Below are 23,053 nucleotides of genomic sequence, written 5' to 3'. Positions count from 1 at the left end.
AAAATCAGAGGGGAATGAAGCCACCAAAGAAGGGACTTGCGAGACCTCCAAGACAGAATGATCCTGCAATCCAGCAACAATGGAGACCTGTCCCACCGGGATAGAAGAGCAAGTTGAAGAGGACGGTAATGGAACTGGGCGAATGGAACAGCTTCCATGGCTGCCACCATTCGACCCAGAACCTTCATGCAAAAGCAGATGGACACTGGAGCAGGGTTCTGAAGCATCCAAACTCCTGACAGGTGGACCAGCCGTTTGTCCAGCGGAAGCCAAATCCGGGCGATCGCGGTGTCGAACTGGAGTCCCAGAAAAATTACAGAGTAGGAGTTCGGGTGGACTGGTCTCGTTTTGGTTGGATGGTCAATCAGGACAAGGTTTGAAGGGTGAGACGGAGGCTCTCCCGATTCTGGGTTCTGGTTGCAAAAAGGAAAGGAGTCGAGGGAGAGAGAACGTAACAGGAGAAAAGGAGTGAGATACACACCAATGAAAATAAGACCGCCAAGAACAGTGGTAAATTGCAGAAGAGGGCTTGCTCGCCCTGAGCGAATGACCTGGGGAGAGAACTGCGTTCTCAACCGCCACGCCGTCAAATGCAGCAATAGTAAATTGGGGTGGCAAAGGGGACCTTGAGAGAGAAGGTCCGGACGAAGAGGAAGGCGCAGCGGAACATCGTCCAGTAGTCGGACCACGTCGGCGTACCACGCCCTCCTGGGCCAGTCCGGAGCCACGAGAATGGTGGGAACGCCCTCTGCTTTGAGTTTCCTCAGGACTCTGGGAAGGAGGGGAAGAGGATCAGGAGGTTGTCAAGGTACGGGATCACTGAGACACCTCTCGACCATAAGAGGGCGATCATAGGCGCCAGGACCTTGGTGAAGACCCCTGGAGCAGTAGCCAGACCGAATGGAAGGGCCCCAAACTGAAAATGGCCTTCCGTAACTGCAAAGCGGAGATACGCTGATGTCCTGGAAAAATTGTAATGTGGAGGAAGGCGTCCTGAATGTCCACCGAGGAAAGAAACTCTCCTTGATCCAAGGACGCCACGAACGGGGAGACTCCATGTAATAAAAGATATTGGTTGAGGTGCATCAGATCTAGGATTGGGCGCACGGAACCCCTTTCTTGGGGACCACGAAGAGGTTGGAATAAAAACCCAAAAATGCTCTTCTGGAGGAACCGGGACAATAACTCCCTGAATGAGGAGGGACTGGAGAGCACCCAGAAAAGCCCTCGCCAGAGAGGGGGACCGGGGAGCCATGAAACTAAAAAAGCGGTCCCTTGGAAGGGAGGCAAATTCGATCCGGTATCCGTTGGACACCACGCCCCTGACCCAGGAGTCCTGCAGGTGTGCGGACCAAATGTCCCGGAAGAGTAGGAACAATTAACAGCTTTAAAACAGGAGTAGGAACAATTAACAGCTTTAAAACAGGATTAGATACATTTATGGAACAAAATAACATTAATGCTTATGAAGAAATATAAAATCCCATCCCTTCCCCAATATCGCGCCACACCCCTACCCCTTAATTCCCTGGTTGAACTTGATGGACATATGTCTTTTTTCGACCGTACTAACTATGTAACTATGTAAGAAGTAGACGACCTCCCACCGGAGAAAAATCCGCGGATGGGGGTGTCCCTTCAGGCAAAGGTAGGCTTGCAAATGCCCACTTTGGCCGAGAAACGACCGCAACGGTTATTAGATTAGAAGCCTGTGCTAGCATTTCTCCTGCGGTGTTGCTATCAGTGTGTGAAGAGTGGGAGAAGAGGGTTGCATTGACAATCCAAACACAATGGGCAGCACATTGAACACATTTTATAAGTGGTCAGAAACTTGTAAATAACTCATGAAAGAACAAAGTTACGTTAAAACCAAGCACATCATTGTTTTTCTTGTGAAATTCCCAATAAGTTTGATGTGTCACATGACCCTCTTCCTATTGAAAAAACAAAAGTTGGATTTAAAATGGCCAACTTCAAAATGGCCGCCATGGTCACCACCCATCTTGAAAAGTTTCCCCCCTCACATATACTAATATGCCACAAACAGGAAGTTAATATCACCAACCATTCCCATTTTATTAAGGTGTATCCATAAAATGGCTAACCCTGTATAATAATCGGAGACCAGGGCCCCAGTTGGCTGTCTAGAAAGAGGGACAGTTCTGGGTTTGGACATAGCAAATTAAAACAGCCTCAACCAGTGTCTGTGTCCCCTGTGAGGTAACTGGTGAGCGGAGAACTCCGATCCGAAGCTCAGGAAGAGAGAGATAGAAGGGGAGAGACACTGGGCCAATGAGAATGGAGGGGCCAGGCTTAACCAAAGGCACCTCTCAATCCCTGGAACACCTCTGCGCACACACATCGCTCAATAGATTACGCGCACGCACGTTTTGGAAGAGATTCCCGCCGGCCACAAGTGGGGAGAGTAATATGCCCAGATAATGGTGCCCGATAGTGCTATATGAGGGAGCAGAAAGACCGCAGCTGCCAACAGGCTCAGGAGAAATATGCCGTGGATGCCTCTGCAAGCGATACGGCCGAAGCTAGGAACCGGCGCTTGCAGTGTGGGGGAGCTGTCGGCAGCGCACGGCTGCTGAAATTAAAATAAAATGCCCTGCTGAGGTGCCAGCGTTGTACGGACAGACGTTGTGGGGTGAAAAAAGAATATACAGTCCTACACCACTGAATACAGAATCTCCACAACCCAAAAGTTTAAAGGGGTTGCCCAATTATACTCCCCAGCTTCAAATAAAGAGGAGTGGGCTCAAAATAGGGGTTCTCCGGGGGCGTGGCCTGGCTGCTGAGGCGGATGGTCGCGTGTTGAAGGAGGCCCAATTATCTGCCAGCCAGTACCGGAACCTCTCTGGACCATGCCGGTCACAAGGAGGAAGTCGAACCGCCGAGGTGCGCTGACTAAATTTAGCTTTATACCGCGCACGGCCTACCTTCAAGATGGTGCAGCCACAGCCTGCGCAGATACACCTGCAGAGCGGCGGTCCCCGCCACAGACGGGACGCCGCCGCTGAACTCGCGGCACCGAAGATCGTCATCTGATCCAGCGTTAAGCAGCTGTCACCCTCCGGACAAAGCAGCAGAAGATGCGGGGGAGTTGCGGCCATTAACCGGATCCCCAGCACAGCGCACACCAATACACAGCGCCAGCTCCTCACCGGGGAGAAGACACGGCATATCCGAGGGCTCTTCCTTATCTGGGTCTACCCCACCTACCCTCTCTCCATCAAATCCAGCTACCACTAAGGAGGTGAGTTTGCAGAGCCCATTCTTTGGGGAAAAGAAGCAAGACTCTGACCCACTAGCTGAGATGCCAGTTACTGACAAGGCTCTCACTGATTCAGCAATGAAGGACATGTTAATTCTACTGCGTACTACATTCATACAAGAAATGCAGCAGATGGTGCGGCCTTTACAGAACACAGTAAATGAATTGGGACAGAGAATTGACCACGTGGAAACTAAGTTTGGAGAATTTGCTTCCTCACACAATGAACTTATTGATAAACACTATGAAGCAGAAGAAGACATAGTGGCTCTCAAGGCAAAGGTGGCGGACTTGGAGGATCGCAGTCGACGCAATAATGTCAAGATAAGGGGGGTCCCAGAAACAGTAGCTCCAGCTGATATACAGGACTATGTTAAAGCACTAATTCAAGGCACAAGAACTAATTGTGGATAGAGCACACAGAATCCCCCGCCCAAAACACTTGGACGACTCTGTCCCTAGAGATATATTAGCGCGTATCCACTTCTTTCATATCAAAGAACGCCTGATGGAAGTAGCGCGCAAAAATAACGGACTGCCAGCACCGTACCATAAAATATCTCTCTACATGGACTTATATGCTGCAACTTTACAAGCGCGCCGGGACTTACATCCAATCACTTCAGCGCTGAGAGCAGAAAAAATCCTATATAGATGGGGATTCCCGATACGCCTTTTGATCAAGAGGCACAATAAAATCCACGTGATTAAAACAGTCTCGGATGGGGAAGATTTGCTACGCTCCGGGAAAGTCCCACTTCAAAACCCCAAAGAACGTGCTAAAACATCAAAGCCACCTACTATCGTGTCGGACTGGTCGACTGCCTGATGGGGCTGTGAATTATTTCTTGGACTGAACCGCGGGCTCTGGCACTACGGCCTGAATGCCCAGCTTCAGAGTGGACTCTGACCCCAACTTAATGTGGAGTGATACACGCCTATGTGTACTACTCCTTATCTGTCTGTTTGTTCGGTTTTGTTATGTGTTAGTTTGGTTCTGTTTTATGCTGGGCGATAACATAACAAATGTCTCTCAAGATGCTGACCATTATCCAAGGGCAGTCGCACGCTGGCTGGGAGGTGCGGGCTGCCAAACCTTTGTTTATAAATTGCTACCGACAATTATAAGGTATATTATATCACTATGGTAATTACAATTGCTAGCTTAAATGCAAACAGGTTAAATGCACCTCAAAAAAGATCATATTTGTGGAAAGAAGCTCAAACAATGAAATGTGATGTGTTGTGTGGCCAAGAGACACATATATTAGCTACTGATGCCTTCCGTTTAAAGCATTCTGCCTTCTCACAATTTTTTCATTCTCACCATAGCACAAAAGCCAGAGGAGTCCTCATCGCGATTAGGAACACTGTTGCATTCACCCTGAAAAATACAGTGCTGGATCCCAATGGGAGGTACGTGATTCTCCGTTGCACCATCAATGCCACTCCGTTGACTATAGTGTCCCTATATGCCCCGAATAAGGGTCAAGCCTGTTTCTTAAGGAAACTGTTGAAACTTCTACAAGATTCACAATGGGGATCTACAGTTTTATGTGGTGACTTTAATTCCCTCTCTGACCCATCTCTAGACTCCTCTGCTTCTACCCGCTTTCCTTCTTTTACTTTATCCTCTCTTCTTTGTGAGGCTGATTTGTATGATGTGTGGCGCATCCAACATGCGGACGAAAGAAGTTACACTTTTCTGTCAAGGGTACATAACACACACTCCCGGATAGATATGTTTTTGACTGATAGATCCCTTTTACAAGCGCTTAAGAGTTCTACTATAGAGACTATTAAGTGGTCTGATCACGCAGCAGTGACAATGCAGATAGAGGATGGAGCCTCCTCCCCTCCAACGTACACATGGCGTAGCAATCCTTTTTTGTGGTCCCTCCCACAATATGCGGAAAAGTTACAACGAGACATTACAGATTATTTTACATATAACTGCGGTACTGTTACTGATCCCATAACTTTATGGAACTGCCACAAAGCAGTTATCAGGGGATATTGCATTAAATATGGATCTCAATTGAAAAAACAGAGGGAGGAACGATTGGAAGCAGTGCTTACTAAGTTACGCACGGCTGAAAGAGCGAACCAAGCTAACCCTTCCCGGCTTCTAGCCGAGGAGGTGTCAACCTGCAGGAGAGATCTCCGTAGCCTCTTACTATATAAATATGAAAAATCCCACCGTAAATTACAAGCTGCTTACTACGCGCAAAACAATAAAGCAGGCAAACTACTTGCTCATAGGTTGAAAGCAAGACACATAAAGGCACGCATACCTTTTCTACTACGCCCAGTCACAAATTCTAAACTTTATACTCCCACTGATATCGCTAATGGTTTTCGGACCTTTTATGCCCAACTATATAATTTGCGAGACTCTGTAACCTCCCCTCAAGATCTATCCTCCCTCACTAATGCTTTCTTGTCAGGGCTTAAACTCCCCTCCCTCACAGCGACACAACTTTCAGGGTTGAATGAGAGGATCAGTCCGGAAGAAGTACAGAAAGTCATTAATATGTTACCACTTGACAAGGCCCCCGGTCCGGACGGATTTATAAACTCCTACTACAAAAAGTTCCAAAATGTACTAGCCCCACACCTAGCAGCTTTTTGTCAAGAGGCTATGGAGTCTGGCACTTTTCCTGTAGAAAACTTACAAGCTACAATCACTGCACTGCCGAAACCGAGCAAAACACCTGATCGTCCACAAAATTTTCGTCCGATTTCACTGTTAAATCAAGACGTCAAAATATATGCTAAGGTGATCGCCTCTCGTATATCTGTAGTTCTCCCTTCCCTAGTAAATTCGGATCAATCAGGCTTTGTGGCTGGCCGCCAAGCATCTGATAATACCCGGCGACAACTTAATATTTTGGCGCATTTAGAGCGCTCTAAAGAACAAGCACTGATACTAGCGTTGGATGCCGAGAAGGCGTTTGACCGCCTACGGTGGTCGTACGCCTTCTCGGTACTAAGGCAGATGGGATTCGCTGGTCAGGTATATTCAGCGCTCTCCTCTCTATACTCATGCCCATCCGCTAGGGTGTTGGCCAACGGGTCCTTTTCGGACCCATTTTTAATCACAAATGGATCCCGTCAGGGATGCCCACTATCGCCGTTGATTTATGTATTGTCTATGGAACCGCTGGCCCAGGTACTCAGACTTCATGAGGAGATAAAAGGGGTGCGGGTGGGAGGCAGATCGCATATCATCTCGCTTTATGCGGATGAGGTTATCTTATCCTTAACACACCCGGAGAAGTCCCTTCCAGCGGTCATGGACACTATAAAATCATACGGTACCCTTTCCCACTATCATTTAAACGAAGCGAAAACCCAAGCATTGCCAATTAACATGCCCATCTCCATGACAAAATCTTTGAAAATGGTTCACACATTTGATTGGTGCTCCTCATCAATACAATACCTAGGAATACATCTCACATACCCACATAAATCACTCTATGCTTTAAACTACCTCCCACTCTTGACATCAATAAAGCAAGAAGCTGAGAGGATGACACACTTAGAAATGTCATGGGTGGGTAGAATCGCCTCTTTTAAAATGTTTCTTCTTCCCCACTTTCTTTACCTTTTTAGAACCTTACCCATTTCTCTCCTCCCCTCTTTTTTCACACAATCACAAAAAATATTGTCCGCCTATATATGGGCGGGGAAGCGTCCACGTCTTTCCCCAAAACAAAAAATATGGGCGGCGTGGGTTCACCAGACATGAAGAGTTATTACATAGCTACTTTAGTTTCGATGTTGCGGCATTGGTGTTGTGGCGGAGAGAGTACTCCATGGGTGGATATCGAAAATGTGTCAGTAGCTCCTTTTGAGGTCTGTGATCTCCTTCACTTGCCTTACTGGAATGTCCCCACCCCGACCTTCCATAACCCGCTAGATAAAGCATCCTTTCATGCTTGGATGACATACGTTTCCAGCTCTCAACTTAATATGCAGGTTACCAAAAGAGATCTCCCTCTTACATTAGTACAAGCATCAATACCAGGCTTGGACCTTAAGGGATGGCAGCAGCAGGGCATAACGCATGTTCATCAGTTGTATGAACACACGGAACTACTGACCTTCCAGCACCTTCAAATGTCTTATGACTTATCAAAAAATGATTTTTACAAATACTTGCAAGTTCGCCATTTTTTTTACAACAGCTACATCCTAGTCAGGCGATAACGGATGAAACAGCCCTCCGTTACTTATCTAAACCTCCAAAAGGGATAAAATTATATTATAATCATTTTTCTACAGCCACAACATTTGTAAAATCTTACCCTCTGCGGCTTTGGGGAAAAGATCTGGGATGCTCATTTTCTCCTGGAGAATGGCAGAATGCATTTAAACATACTCATAAAGCGCTCCAATGCTCTTCACACGTAGAGTCGGTTTTTAAAACTGTACTAAGGTGGTATTTCACCCCGGACCGCTTAGCTAGGATATACCCAGGGGTAACACATCTTTGTTGGAGAGGCTGCGGAGCTAAAGGCACGCTTATTCACATATTATGGTCATGTCCGAGGAAACAATCTTACTGGGAAATGTGTAAAGCGCTTCTGAGAAACTTATTGGGGAGGAGTGTCCCTTGGAGCCCCCAAGCGGTTTTATTGTTTATAAATATAAATGAGATACCAAGTGATAGAAGAGATTTACACTGCATAATATGTATACTGGCTAAAATACTCTTAGTGAGCAATTGGAAGACGGATACAGTTCCAAACGGAGGCGTTAGTTAATAAGATAAACCTGACTCATTCCTATGAAAAAATAATAGCCACTGGATCAGGGAGATTTTTAAGTTACACTAGAAGATGGAGTAACTGGACTGCATCTCAATACTGTACCGAATACTAAATTTCACAGAGAAGTCTAGGACCTTAACCGTATAAGCATGGGTAACATAATAAGGATGCCTAGAAAGTTCTCGTTTGTCCTGATTGCATATATGCTTAACATAAGACACTGACAACTAATTTCACTTAATAGAAGAAATGGTCAGCACAGAGGCATACAAGCGGTAAGGGTAAGCCAACAGGAGACTAGCATAGAACACAAGACAAAATATTTCTTAACATGCTTGTCGCCATGGTTTGTTACAGTTTGGATGTTAGGGTACTACTGTAAAAGTATTATGTAACAAGAAAAAGCTGTGATATCTTTTATTGAAGGTACCCAGGTGTTTTCCTTTGTGGTTTTATTGTATTTTGGAAAAAACTTTGAATAAAAACTATTTAAAAAAAAAAAAAAAAAAATAGGGGGTCTCCAGAGGAAAAAATACTCACCTTAGTAGAAGAACTAACTTAAAGACGTCTTCGGTCAGCTTTAGTCACCTGCATCATGCCGGGCTGTAACAGCAAGACAAGCAGGGAGGTAGGGGGACCCGAATCCCAGAGGTACAACCCCAGGCACTGACCGTTGGCGAGAGGGGGTTGACAGTACATCCACGATGTCTGTGCCCCCTCAATGAATGCTATGTTCCCGAGTCCCCACCTAAAAACAGGAAAAGAAAATGGAAATAATCAAAACGTTCCTAATCTGAAAATAAATGTTTGACCTGGTCTGGGGAACCCCAGACCAGCGTCTGCCTCCTACAGACACAAAGCTAAAACGGATTAGCTCAGGTGCCTGTAGGCGGGTATATCCTGCTGGGAGCGGCCAACTTTTCTTGTTGCCATAGTGTCAAGCCTCCTAGTGACAGCAGCATATACCCATGGTCTGTGTCCCCCAATGGAGCAGATAGAGAAAGATATTTTTAAAAATTTAAATTGAAGATTTTAAATAGATTCAAATTTTTTAAGTTTAATTTAATGTGCCAACAGCATGAGGAGACCATACGGCGGCACAATGACACAGCCTGGAGGTGGCAGAGGCATGAGGAGACCATAATGTGGCAGAATGACCCAGCCTGGAGGTGGCAACCGCCTGACGAGACCATAGGGCCTCACAATTGAATAGATTAAAGATATTTTTTTAAATTTGAAGATTTCAAATAGATGAACTTAAAAAGTTTAAATTTAAGCAGCATGAGCAGACCACATGGCCACGGTGTGTCTGGGTCCTCTGTCTCATGTAGTAGGGATCGACCGATATCTACTTCTTAGGGCCGATACCGATAATCTGTCACCTTTCAGGCCGATAGCTTATACCGATATTCCGGTATAAGTTATCGGCTATTTCAAGCGGGCGCTTTAAATCAATGATCTGCAGCTTCTTTTGCGGTGCCAGAGACTGCCGCCGCCGCCCGCTTCTCTCCCCTTGCCTGTCCTGTCGTCCCGAGTCTAACCACCACAGTTGCCCCATTGCCCCCCCCCTCATCCTCTGCCCACATACCGCCGCGCCCCCCCCCCCCCATTCTCTGCCCACATACCGCCACCGCCCCATCCCCTCCCCCCATCCCCGGTATTATAATTACCTGTTCCCGGGGTCCGCAATCTTTCTGGCTCCTGAACTGTCACTGTGCGCACTGACGGTGACGTCGCCTTGGGGACATCACTCGTCATTGTGCAGCGCACAGCAACAGCGCACAGCAACAGCGCACAGCAACAGCGCACAGCAACAGCGCACAGCAACAGCGCACAGCAACAGCGCACAGCAACAGCGCACAGCAACAGCGCACAGCAACAGCGCACAGCAACAGCGCACAGCAACAGCGCACAGCAACAGCGCACAGCAACAGCGCAGGAGCCAGAGGGATCGCAAACCCCGGGAAAAGGTAATTATAACACCGGGGATGGGGGGAGGCAATGGGGCAGTGGTGGCGGTATGTGGGCAGCGGATGGGATAAGGCAATGGGGCGGCGTTGGTCGTCTCTGGCCGGGGGGTGGGGCGGGGCATTATCGGCAAGGTAATTGCCGATACCGATAATGTCCAAAATAGCGATTATCGGCCGATAATATCGGCAAAACGATTATCGGTCGATCCCTATCTTGTAGCGCCACAGCCTGCTCCTGGACCTCCTCTCCTGTCAGATGACTATAAAAACCACCCATTTCGCAAAACCTTGCCTGTGCTCCACTGTACCCCTCCTCCTCTTCCAGTTCAGCCCCCACAGGGCGCATGTGGCCGTGAGATGTAGACACCATGTCTCCAGTGCCCTGACCAGCCATTGTTTCCAACACGTGTTGTAGTAAATGAAGCAGTGGAATGACATAGTTCATCCCGTAATCCGGACTAATAATGTGGCTTCCTCAAAAGGCCTGAGCAAACAGCAGGTGTCACCTATGAGCTGCCACTGGTTGACATTGAAGTTACACAGGGGAGTCCCCCTATCCGCTTGGATCATCCAGAAATCTGTGATGGCTTTTCTCTGTTTGTATCGTCAGATTCGATTCGCTCATCCCTAGTCTTGTCTGTTAAGCCAGTAAAATAACAATTTATTGTAATTTAGTATGTTTCAGAAGCGCCTTTACTTTGGTGTCCACGGCAGAGCCCCATATTCCTTCCCATCTCCTAGATCTGAAAACACACAGCATATATACACCTCAGCTGTGGCCTTATTCTCTATGTGAATGGGGTTTGGTAAATTCCAAAACTGAAATTCTGCAACAAATACACAATGGCCCTGATTTACTATTGTAAACCCACCAAGATTTGCTGGGATGTGCGCCAGATTCTGTTGCATTGCGCCAGAAATTCTGTCTGCAACAGAATTTGCGCCAGAATTGAAAAATACAAAAAACGACCAACTATTTACTGAAAAAAACAGAAAAAGGGGCATGACAAGGTTGCGTGGTAGCCGAAAAGGGGGAGTGTCCGACATTTTCGAAAAAAAAAAAAACAACATATTTCATTACTAAGGTTTCCACAGAAAATGTGGTGGATTTGAGCTGAGAAAAACTCTACAGATCAGAGCATGTGTGTGTAAAAAAATTCATTAAAAAAAAAGCAAAACATAGGGAAAAGAGCAAAATGTAGAGGAAACATTAGTAAATACTGTGGAAAAATATCTGCTGGGAAAAAAAACCAAAAAGAAAACTACACGCAACTCTTCGTAAATCAGGGGCAATATGCACAGTGTACACAAAAAGAAAGCTAATCTGCAGAACATGGGGCAGAAAGTATTGACCTAGAGACATCAGAAAAAAGGATGTAGGAATGCACAAGATTTTAGAGCAAATTTTACAACACACCAAATTTCTTTACCTAAAAATAAAAGTAGAAGTGCTTACATTAAAGACATCATGAAGGATTTTATCCTCATCCTCCTCAGCTTCTCTTGGAGTAGGTAAAGAAGGAATGCTCTCTAGACTTGCTTCTATCTTTTTAGACCTGGCTTCTGAACTTTCATCAGTCTGGGGGCTAAGATGGGTGTCTGGCGGAGATACCCCTCTAGATTTCTGGTTTCTTGACAGTTCAATAGCAAGTCTCTATAACACAACACAGGAAAAAAACAAACCTTAATGTTTCCCTCATTGCTAAAGCATTGTCATTTCAGATGGTGAAAAGGGTTAACCGATAAAATTTATAATTAAATTTTGTCCCCAGCCTCTCTCTAAAATCTTTAACATACCTTCCTCACTATCTTGTAGTCTCCGGTATCAGGGTGCTGGACGGTCTCTGCTGACAGTCTGCTTGATGTCACAGTTGCGCTCAGCCAATAATTGGCATGTAGCACAGTCCGTTCCCCCGGCTGCAGACGCTATGATCTGCACTCGGGGGGAAAGCAGTGTCATTGGCAGCAGAGAGTGTGACCGGATACTGCAAGGCTACAAGGGAGTGAGAAGGGAAGTTCACGTTTTTGTTTTGTTTAGTTTTTTTTTTAGACAGGCTGGGGAAAGTACTAAAAAAAACATATTTCACCAGACAACCACTTTAAAAAGGGAGCTCACAGATTCTCATGGGATTTTCCACCAAACAGGTCTGAAGAAGCAGAGTTTTAGTTGTGTAAAGCCTTTATTTTAGGACTTCACCCACATAGGCTTGCACTTCTATGTATCCTTAAAAGGGGTATTCTGGATAATCTTTAACAGTATAATGGAAATATGTATGTTGCTAATAATTCCTCTTTGTATACTGTAATATTAGACTTGGTAAACAGGATATGGTCAGTAATAGTATGATCGTGGTAATACTCATTGTATACAAGAATATGAATATATTTTTTTAATTTTCCCCTCAATCTACCCAACTCTGACACTTGGCTCCTCCTCTGTGTGGCTCCGCCTTCACATAGCCACACCATTACTGAAATGGGCTGCTTAATCCAAAATGTCCAGGCCTATTTTCAGTCTCAGTCTGGTAAGTACCATATGTACCATATGTGTACTGTGTGGCAGCAATTCACATGTACAACTATTTTAATAGAATAAAACAACGTACAGAGCTAACTTACTTCTTTCAGGTTGTTTATTTGTTGCACATAACTAGTTTGTGCTGCCTCCAGCTGAGAGATGTACCAGTGCTGATCCCGGCTCTTTTGGAAAAAGGTAGGTGAACGAACCTGGAATCTAGATAAACAAATAATAGAGTAAACCTTCCCTTCTTTTTTGAGACAAAAATAAAAATTTTCTATTGCAGCGTTAAAGAAACACTCCGGGAAATTATAATTTTTTGGCCAATATAGTGCAGCAAATGCTATTATTAGAGAATAATATAAAAGGTTCTTGTGTATGCCTTGTGCTTACCTGTTTTAGCTGATGTGGCAGGCATGAGTTTGGCTTCATACTGGATGCACACAGAGGTGAAGATTTAGCATTGCCTTCCTGACATTTTATTAGCTGAAATTTGGCGCAATTTTTGCGCAGTTAGTTTTAGCACAAGTGAAATGCAGTGCTTCATTCTTGACTATGCAAAAAAACGAATCTGCTGGTATTCAGCCAAGTGAACTGATCAGACTGAAGTGGGTGAGGTCAGCTCACGTGCACTTATGGGTACGTTAACACAGGCGGATTTATTTGCAAGTTTCCCACTGCATATTTGAAAGGGGGCGGGCTCTTTTCGGCTGTCTGCAGCAGATTTTCCATGGCGGAATTTACGCTGCAGAAAATCTGCTGCAGACAGCCGAGAAGAGCCCACCTCTATCAAACATGCAGTGGGAAACTTTCAAATAAATCCGCCCGTGTGAATGTATCCTAAGAGTGCAATTTTTTCTAGAGAAATATTGCCATGGGGTTAAAGTGATTTCACCTATAATCACAATTGAGGTGTTTATAAAGCTCTGGAGAATTTAGACTGTGTTCACACATTAAATGCTTATTGCATTTTCCAAGCTTACTGCATTTTATACATGTTTAAAGTTTTACTATAAGATGCAAAAGCAAGTAACAAACATACCTTAAAATTACAGTGTCATTTGCACGGTTCAGATAGCCTTCATTGGCTAGTAAGTCCAGACGAAAGAAGCGGTTATATCCCCAGCACTCGCCCACTTCAAAATCTGATGCAAACTCTCTAATGATGTTTTTAGCAGGATCATTGGAAGACTGATGAACCATTTCCACCCGATATTCATACCTGCCGGAGACAAGTGTCTTAGATGAGCAACCGACTAGAATGATAAATTAATAACATTGAATCACTTTTACGGAGAAAAAAAAAAATGGTGCTGTACAACTTTACATGATTTAACCCCTTAAGGACTCATCCATTTTCACCTTAAAGGACTGAGCCTTTTTTTGCACATCTGACCACTGTCACTTTAAGCATTAATAACTCTGGGATTATTTTACTTTTCATTCTGATTCAGAGATTGTTTATTCGTGACACATTCCACTTTAACCCCTTAAGGACCGGGGTTTTTTCCGTTTTTGCATTTTTGTTTTTTGCTCCTTGCCTTTAAAAAATCATAACTCTTTCAATTTTGCACCTAAAAATTTTACTTTGTAATGACCTCAGTCATTTTGCCCAAAAATCTACGGTAAAACGGAAAAAAAAATGATTGTGCGACAAAATTGAAAAAAAAAAACGCCGTTTTGTAACTTTTGTGGGCTTCCGTTTCTACGTAGTACACCTTATCTTTATTCTGTAGGTCCATACGATTAAAATAATACCCTACTTATATTGGTTTGATTTTGTCGTACTTCTGGAAAAAATCATAACTACATGCAGGAAAATTAATACGTTTAAAAATGTCCCCTTCTGACCCCTACAACTTTTTATTTTTCCGTGTATGGGGCGGTATGAGGGCTCATTTTTTGCACCGTGATCTGAAGTTTTTAACTGTACAATTTTTTCATCGATAGGACTCATTTTTAAATGATATAAAAAGTGACCAAAAATGCACTATTTTGGACTTTGGAATTTTTTTGCGCGCACGCCATTGACAGAGCGGTTTAATTAATGATATATTTTTATAATTCGGACATTTCCGCACGCGGTGATACCATATATGTTTATTTTTATTTACACAGTTATTTTTTTTATGGGAAAAGGGGGGTGATTCAAAATTTTAGTAGGGGAGGGGTTAAATGATATTCATTCACTTTTTTTTTTGCAGTGTTATAGCTCCCATAGGGACCTATAACACTGCACACACTGATCATCATTGATCACTGGTTTCTCATAGGAAACCAGTGATCGATGATTCTGCCGCATGACTGCTCATGCCTGGATCTCAGGCACTGAGCAGTCATTCGGCGATCGGACAGCAAGGAGGCAGGTAGGGGGCCCTCCCGCTGTCCTGTAAGCTGTTCGTGATGCCGCAATTTTGCCGCGGCTATCCCGAACAGCCCACTGAGTTAACCGGCAGGGTTTCACCTTCGGCTCAGCTCTGAGCGCGCGGCTAAAGGGTTAATAGCGCGCGGTGCCGCGATTGGCGCTGCGCGCTATTAGTGGCGGGTCCCGGCTTCACTATGACGCCAGGCCCGCCGTGATATGATGCGGGGTTACCGTGTAACCCCGCGTTATATCACGGGAGCAGGTCCTTAAGGGGTTAACATACTGGTAAATTTTTGTCGTTACTTGCATCCTTTGTTGGTGAAAAATCACAAAGTTTCAAGAAAATTTTGTATTTTGCCAACTTTGAAGCTCTCTGTTTGTAAGCAAAATGGATATTCCAATTGAATTATATATTAATTCACATATACAATATGTCTACTTTATGTTGGCATCATAAAGTTGACATGTTTCACTTTTGGAAGACATCAGAGGGCTTCAAAGATCAGCAGCAATTTTCAAAATCAGAATTTTTCAGGGACTAGTTCAGGTTTGCAGTGGATTTGAAGGGGCCTTCACATTAGAAATACCCCATAAATGACCCCATTATAAAAACTGCACCCCCCAAAGTATTCAAAAGTACATTCAGAAAGTGTATTAACCCTTTGGCTAGATATCTACTTAGTATATATTTTTTTTTTTTTTTTGCAAAAAGGTCAATAAAAACACCCAGTCTGCTGCATGGCTTTTTTTTGCGGCCAGATGTTAGCTACAAGTCAATAGGGAACCACAAAATGCCATAACCACTTTGTGTTTTTCAGTTTGGCTTTTTTTTTTTATTTTATTTTTTTTAATCCTTTTGGCGTTTTTCATGTTTGGCTCCTTGGTAGTTTTTCAAAAAAGACCTCTTATTGAGACTGGCATTTTTTAAGGAAAATCTTAGCATTTTACTCCCATAGAAGTCTATGAGAGTGAAAAAAAACGCCAAGAAAAATGCCATGTGGGTTTTAACTTTGGCGTTTTTGCTGGCGCTCTTTATTCTTTTTTGGACTTTAGCGATCCAAAAAAGTGATGGAGATACCTTTTTTTAATAAAATTTTGTAGGGTACCATATAAATTTTTTTTTTAAAAGATACAGTAGTGATGGAAAAATTCTATTCAATGAAATTTCTTTATAACTAAATTTGTATTAATTTTTAAACAGGGATCAATTTATGTGTGCGGGCAGGACACTAAAACTGTAGCCGACAATAATAAAAATCTAGAATATGTGTTTTTCATTTTTTTTTCTTTATCTTTTAGTTAGTACTACTACTCCCAGCATGGAACACTGTTCCATTATGGGAGTAGTAGTACCTGTACTAAATGACAGATCGCCCCGCATCCGTTGCGATGCTTCTGTATAATTTATAGATGCGGCCGAGAGCTGTGATTGGCCAGATGGTTCCAGCCAATCAAAACTCTATGTGAAACATGAATAGGTGTATATATAAGTCAGTGCAGGGGACCATAGAAGAGCGGCCACCCGCATCTATACATTATACGGGATGATCGCATCGGGTGTCAGAAGTGACACTTGCTGCGATCTGTCTATTAATGCAGGTACTACAGCTCCCAGCATGGAGCAGAGAGTGCTCCATGTTGGGAGTAGTAGTACCTGCAGTTAAGGACAGATCACAGCGGGTGTCACTCCTGACACCCGATGCGATTGTACTATCTATTGCAGAGATGCGGAGGGGCTCTGTACAGCACTCGCATCTCTGCACTATACAGTAACCCCCCGACCTGCGATGGCCCCAACATATGATAAAATCGACATACGATGGCCTCTCAGAGGCCATCGCATGTCGTTGTCAGCATCGACATACGATGCTTTTATATGTCGGGGCCATCGCATTAACTGCTATCCGACCGCGCAAAATGCTTAAGCTGATGTCGGATAGCAGTTTAAGCATCCCGGGCAGGTTCACTTACCTATCCCCGCTGCTCCGGGTCCACTTCACGATCCTCCGGCGTCTTCTGCATCTTCTCCGGGGTCCGGGCCTCGCTTTCCGGCGTCGTTATTACGTCACTACGCACACCGTGCTGGCGCAGCAGCGTAATAACGTCACCAGAAAGTGAGGCCCGGACCCTGCAGAAGATGCGGAAGAAGCCGGAGGATCCCGAAGACTACACCGGAGCAGCGGGACAGCATCGGGAGCCCCTGGGACAGCATCGGGAGCGGTGAGGACCTGGTCCGGAGCGGCGGGGACAGGTGAGTACAGCTTCCTATACTTTACATTGCACGGATCCCTGAACATACGATGGATTCGACAAACGGTGGGTCGTTTGGAACGAATTACCATCGTATGTTGAGGGACCACTGTACTCCGGCCGGCCAGTGATATGAATAGAACATCACTCCTTCATACTTCCGGCTGAGAGCTGTGATTGGCTGCAACCATTTAGCCAATCCCCACTTTGGGTGGATAATATGAATGAGTGAGGAGAGTATCTATTCACATCACTGGCCGGCCGGAATACAGAGCAGAGATGTGAGCGCTGTATAGAGCCGCTCCGCATCTCTGAAAGAGATCGGACGACCGCATCAGGTGTCAGGAGTGACACCCGGGGCGATCTTTTTATTAGTACAGGTACTACTACTACGATCATGGAACAGTCTGTTCCATGCTGGGAGTAGTACTACCAAAAAAAAAAAATAGAAAAAATAGAAAAAAGGGAAACACACACTTTAGTAAATAAAATTGAAAAAATTTTGCTACAAAAAATAAACATTTCGTTAAATACATTTTTTCCCATCCCTACTGCATCTTTTTGGTGCCCAACAAATTTTGAAAAAAACGCCAAAGGGGCTAAAAATGCAATTTCCACTCAAAGGCAAAAACGCCAGAAAAACTGCCAAAACGTAGGAAAAACCTGTGGCAGTTTTTCTGGCTTTTTTTTTTTTTTTTTAAGTGGAAATCTAGCCTTTAGATGATTCACAGGAATAGCAGCAAAGTGAAAATCTTCATTTTTTACACTTGCATGTTCTTGTAGACCCAGTTTTTGAATTTTTACAAGAGGTAAAAGAAGAGAAATCCTGCCAAAATTTGTAACCCAATTTCTCTCGAGTCAGGAAATACCTCATATTTGAATGTTAAAGGAGAAGTCCCATGTAGAAAAAGTATTGTGTTTTAAATGCAGAAGCAAAAGTTATATCACTTTGTAAATCACTGACTTCACCCATCTTGTATATAAAACCTGTTTTTCTAGCTTCTTTGTTCAGAGAGGAAGTTCAGCAGCTCCCTGTTCTGATGACTTGCGACCCCCCATTGAGCTGCATTATGCTGGGGGCCGTGATGTCACAATTTCCCATAGTTCTGCAGCTTAGCCAGCTCTGTGCACGGCCAGGGAACCTCCCATGTGCAGCTTCAGCCAATCATAGAAGCCCCAGTGAGCTGAGCTCACGTGTCTTCATCTCCTCGGCAGGGAAGCATCTGACAGCCAGCTCAGTGTTTATAAGAGCAAGAACGATGTCCCGATGTCCCAATGTCCCGAGAAGAAGCAGAGGGGGAGGGGGAGATCCCTGCTTTCCCCTGCACTGATTACAATCTGACAGCAGGTCAGTCTGACAGAACGATGTCCTGAGAATAGAAGCAGGGGGAGGGGAAACACTGAGCCTGCTGTTAGGAAAGTGATCAGTGTCTAGGTCAGTGTAGCCCAACCAGGGTGCCTCCAGCTGTTGCAAAACTAAAACTCCCAGGCATGCTGGGAGTTGTAGTTTCACAACAGCTGGAGGCACCCTGGTTAGGAAGCACTAGTCTAGGCTGGGCTACTTCTATGATGAACTGAAAGGCATTATGGGAGACAGGAAGTCAGGGACCTCCATGTACCAGGAAGTACTGATCTTTCAGAGGGGATTGCAGGAGAAGGGAGAGGGTGAGATACATGAGGAGCAGATTGTCAGAATGGTGAGCTGATGCACTTTCACATGATAGAAAAAAAAATTTGTGACTTGGTCCATGATACTTCTTCTTTAAGTCTTCTGTGGGTGCACTAGAGGGCTCAGAAGGGAACGAGCAACAATGGATTTTGGAGAGTGAGGTTTTTCTGAAATGGTTTTTGGGGGCATGTCCCATTTAGAAAGCCCCTATGGTGCCAGAACAGCAAAAAAAAAAAAAAAAAAAAAAAAAAACGCATACTATTTTGGAAACTACACCCCTCAAGTAACGTAACAAGGGGTACGGTGAGCCTTAACACCCCACAGGTGTTTGACGACTTTTCGTTAAAGTCGGATGTGTAAATGAAACATTTATTATTTATTTTTCTACTGAATTGCTGTTTTCCCCCTGAATTTTACATTTTTACAAGGGGTAATAGGAGAAAATGCCACATTTCATGAGTATGGAAATACCCCATGTGTGGACGTCAAGTGCTCTGCTGGCGCACTACAATGCTCAGAAGAGAAGGAGCCACATTTGGCTTTTGGAAAGCAAATTTTGCTGAAATGGTTTTTGGGGGGCATGTCGCATTTAGGAAGCCCTTATGGTGCCAGAAAAGCAAAAAACCTCCCACATGGCACACTATTTTGGAAACTACACCCCTCAAGGAACGTAACAAGGGGTACAGTGAGCCTTAACACCTCACTGGTGTTTGACGACTTTTCGTTAAAGTCTGATGTGTAAATGAAAATCTATATAAAAAATTTTTTACTAAAATGCTAGTTTTTCACCAATTTTTTTATTTTTACAAGGGGTAATAGGAGAAATGTCCCTCAAAATTTGTAACACCATTTCTTTTGAGTATGGAAATACCCCATATGTGGATATAAAGTGCTTTGTTGGTGAACTACAATGCTCAGAAGAGAAGGAGCAACAATGAGCTTTTGGAGAGAGAATTTGTTTGGAATGGAAGTCAGGGGCCATGTGCGTTTACAAAGCCCCCCTCCCCCCCACATGAGACCCCATTTTGGAAACTACACCCCTCACAGAATTTATTAAGGGGTGCAGTGAGCATTTACACCACACTGGCGTTTGACAGATCTTTGGAACAGTGGGCTGTGCAAATGAAAAATAAAATTTTTCATTTTCACGGACCACTGTTCCAAAAATCTGTCAGACACCTGTGGGGTGTAAATGCTCACTGCACCCCTTATTACATTACCTGAGTGTAGTTTCCAAAATGGTGTCACGTGGGGGGGGGCACCATGAGGGCTTTGTAAACACACGTGGCCATCAATTCTGGACAAATTTTCTCTCCAAAAGCCCAATGACCCTCCTCTTCTGAGCATTGTAGTGTGCTCGCAGAGCACTTTACATCCACATTTAGGGTATGTTCTTACTCAGAAGAATTGGGGTTGCAAATTTGGGGGGCTATTTTCCTATTTTCTTTCGTGAAAATGAAAAATTTAGGGTAACATCAGCATTTTAGTGAAAATTTTTTTTTTTCTCATTTTCCCAACCAACTTTAATGAAAATTCGCCAAACACCTGTGGGCTGTTAAGGCTCATTATACCCCTTGTTACATTCCGTGAGGGGTGTAGTTTCCAAAATGGGGTCACACATGGGTATTTATTTTTTGCATTTATGTTAGAACTGCTGTAAAATCAGCCACCCCTGTGCAAATCACCAATTTAGGCCTCAAATGTACATAGTGCGCTCCCACTCCTGAGCCCTGTTGTGTGCCCGCAGAGCATTTTACTTCCACATTTGGGGTATATCCGTGCTAAGGAAAAATTGTGTTACAAATTTTGGGGGTCTTTTTTACTTTTACCTTTTGTGAAAATGAAAAGTATGCGACAACACCAGCATGTTAGTGTAAATTTTTTTTTTTTTACACTAACAGGCTGGAGTAGACCCAAACTTTTTCTTTCCATACAAGGTAAAAGGAGAAAAATTTGTAACTCAAACTTTTCCCCGAGCACGGAAATACCCCATATGTGGCCCTAAACTGTTTCCTTGAAATACAACAGGGCTCCAAAGTGAGAGCGCGCCATGCGCATTTGAGGACTAAATTAGGGATTTGAATAGGGGCGGAACCGGTGCAAGTGATAGGCCCTATTCACATGGCACACTCCCATTCACACTTTTGCAAAATTCCCGCTTGGATTCCGCCCTAATTGAGCACAAAATCCTCAAAAGCGGAAGCGGAACTGGGGCAGATGAGTGGAAATTCTGCCGAGTAAATAGGGCATTACAATTGCCTCCGCTATCAAAAATATTCTACGCCAGCGATTCCCAAACAGGGTGTTTGCTGTTGCTAAACTCACAGCATTCCTGGACAGTTAGTGGCTGTCCAGCATTGCTGGGAGTTTTGGTTTTGCAACAGCTGGAGGCTCCATTTTGGAAATACTGCCGTACAAGACGTTTTTCATTTTTATTGGGGGGAAAGGGGAGGACAGTGTAAGGGTGTGTATATGTAGTGTTTTACTTTTTATTTTGTGTAATGTAGTGTTTCTTAGGATACATTCGCACTGGCGGGGGTTTATGGTGGGTTTCTCGCTAGGAGTTTGAGATTTGCCGCAGCTCAAACTTGAAGCAGGAAACTCACTAAACCCCCGCCCGTGTGAATGTATCCTGTACATTCACATGGGGGAGCAAACCTCCAGCTGTTGCAATACTACAACTCCCAGCATGCACTGACAGACCGTGCATGCTGTTAGTTGTAGTTTTGCAACAGCTGGAGGCACGCTGGTTGGAAAACTTTGAGTTAGGTTCTGTTACCCAACTATTTTCCAACCAGTGTGCTTCCAGCTGTTGCAAAACTACAACTCCCAGCATGTGCTAATCGCCAAAGGGCATGCTGTGAGTTGTAGGTATACAACAGCTGGAGGCACGCAACTACAACTCCCAGCATGCAAAAATAGCCATTTGCTGTTCGTGCACAGTAATCTCCAAACTGTGGCCCTCCAGATGTTGCAAAACTACAAATCGCAGCATGCCCAGACAGCAGTTTTCTGTCTGGGCATGCTGGGATTTCTAGTTTTGAAACATCTGGGAGGGCTACAGTTTAGAGACCACTGTATAATGTTCTGCAAACTGTGGCCCTCCAAATATTGCTAGGCAACAACTCACCGCTTAGTTGCAGGATCGCCACTGCTTGCAGAGGAGGATAGATCGCCGTCCGCTGGCGATCACTGCCTGCTCTCGGTAAGGAACCTCCAGTGCCGCTTGCAGGACAGTTCCCCTGCTCTGCCCGGACTACTGTGGGTAGGCAGAGCGGGGGAACCAAAATTTAACCCCCACCCCGATCTTCTATTTGTCTGTCGCTTCTTACCGACCAATAGCAGGGATAGGAGAGGTGGCACGTCACTCCTATACCTTCAGGGGGATTGGGGCTGTCTTGGACCGCACCGATCCCCTTATTTTCCAGGTCACCGGAGACCCGTATGACCCAGAATCGCTGCAGATTTGCCGACAATTGGGGGGGGGGGCAGAATCGCTGCCAACATTGGGGGGGCCTGAGACCCAGGCGTTGGCACAGGATGCCTGCTGAATGATTTCGGCAGGCATCCTGGTCTGGTCCCCGCCCGGCAAGTGGCAGGGACCGGAGAAACAAACAAACTGGGTCCTCAAAAGGGAGAGAGACTCTGTGCAACAGTGGGAAACCTTACAGGGGTACTCCGCCTCTAGACATCTTATCCCCTATCTAAAGGATAGGGGATAAGATGTCTGATCGTGGGGGTCCTGCCGCTGGGGACCCCTGCAATCTCTCCTGCAGCACCCCCATTTCTCAGCTGCACAGAGTGAGGATAGCTCTGTGGCTGATGAAAGGCGATGCAGGGGACGAAGTATTGTGACATTACGGCTCCACGCCCTCATGTAACACCCCACCCTCAATGCAAGTCTATGGGAGGGGCTGTGACGGTCGTTGAGGGGGCTGGGCGTGACGTCACGATACTCCATCCCCTGCATCGCCCGTCGTCAGCCACAGAGCTATCCTTGCTCTGTGCAGCTGAGAAATGGGGGTGCTGCAGGAGAGATGCCAGGGGTCCCCAGTGGCAGAACCCCCACGATCAGACATCTTATCCCCTATTCTTTGAATAGGGGATTAGATGTCTACGGGCGGAGTACCCCTTTAAGCAAAGGAGACCTCATTATGATGCCTGTGTGTCATAATAAAGCATATTAAAATTAGGTTCCGCACCTCCCTGCAAACACCCCGGGT

The 23,053-nt window shown here is 45.0% G+C and overlaps 1 protein-coding gene across 4 annotated transcripts in view; it reads right to left on the bottom strand.

Moving 5' to 3' along the window:
* Window positions 1–23,053, bottom strand: part of TRIM37 (tripartite motif containing 37) — a 212,303-nt gene that overhangs the window by 120,304 nt on the left and 68,946 nt on the right. For all 4 annotated transcript variants that reach the window (XM_056556846.1, XM_056556847.1, XM_056556848.1 and 1 more), the window contains 3 exons: window positions 13,589–13,768; window positions 12,648–12,762; window positions 11,485–11,682 (listed from right to left, as the gene is read on the bottom strand). In XM_056556846.1, the coding sequence (XP_056412821.1) occupies window positions 11,485–11,682; window positions 12,648–12,762; window positions 13,589–13,768 (493 nt within the window). The remainder of the gene's footprint in view (window positions 1–11,484; window positions 11,683–12,647; window positions 12,763–13,588; window positions 13,769–23,053) is intronic.

The sequence above is a fragment of the Hyla sarda genome, chromosome 2 (assembly GCF_029499605.1).
Source record: "Hyla sarda isolate aHylSar1 chromosome 2, aHylSar1.hap1, whole genome shotgun sequence".
Lineage (NCBI taxonomy): Eukaryota > Metazoa > Chordata > Amphibia > Anura > Hylidae > Hyla > Hyla sarda.
The sequence above is the reverse complement of the archived record's forward strand: the minus strand, read 5'-3'. Positions and strand labels throughout refer to the sequence as shown.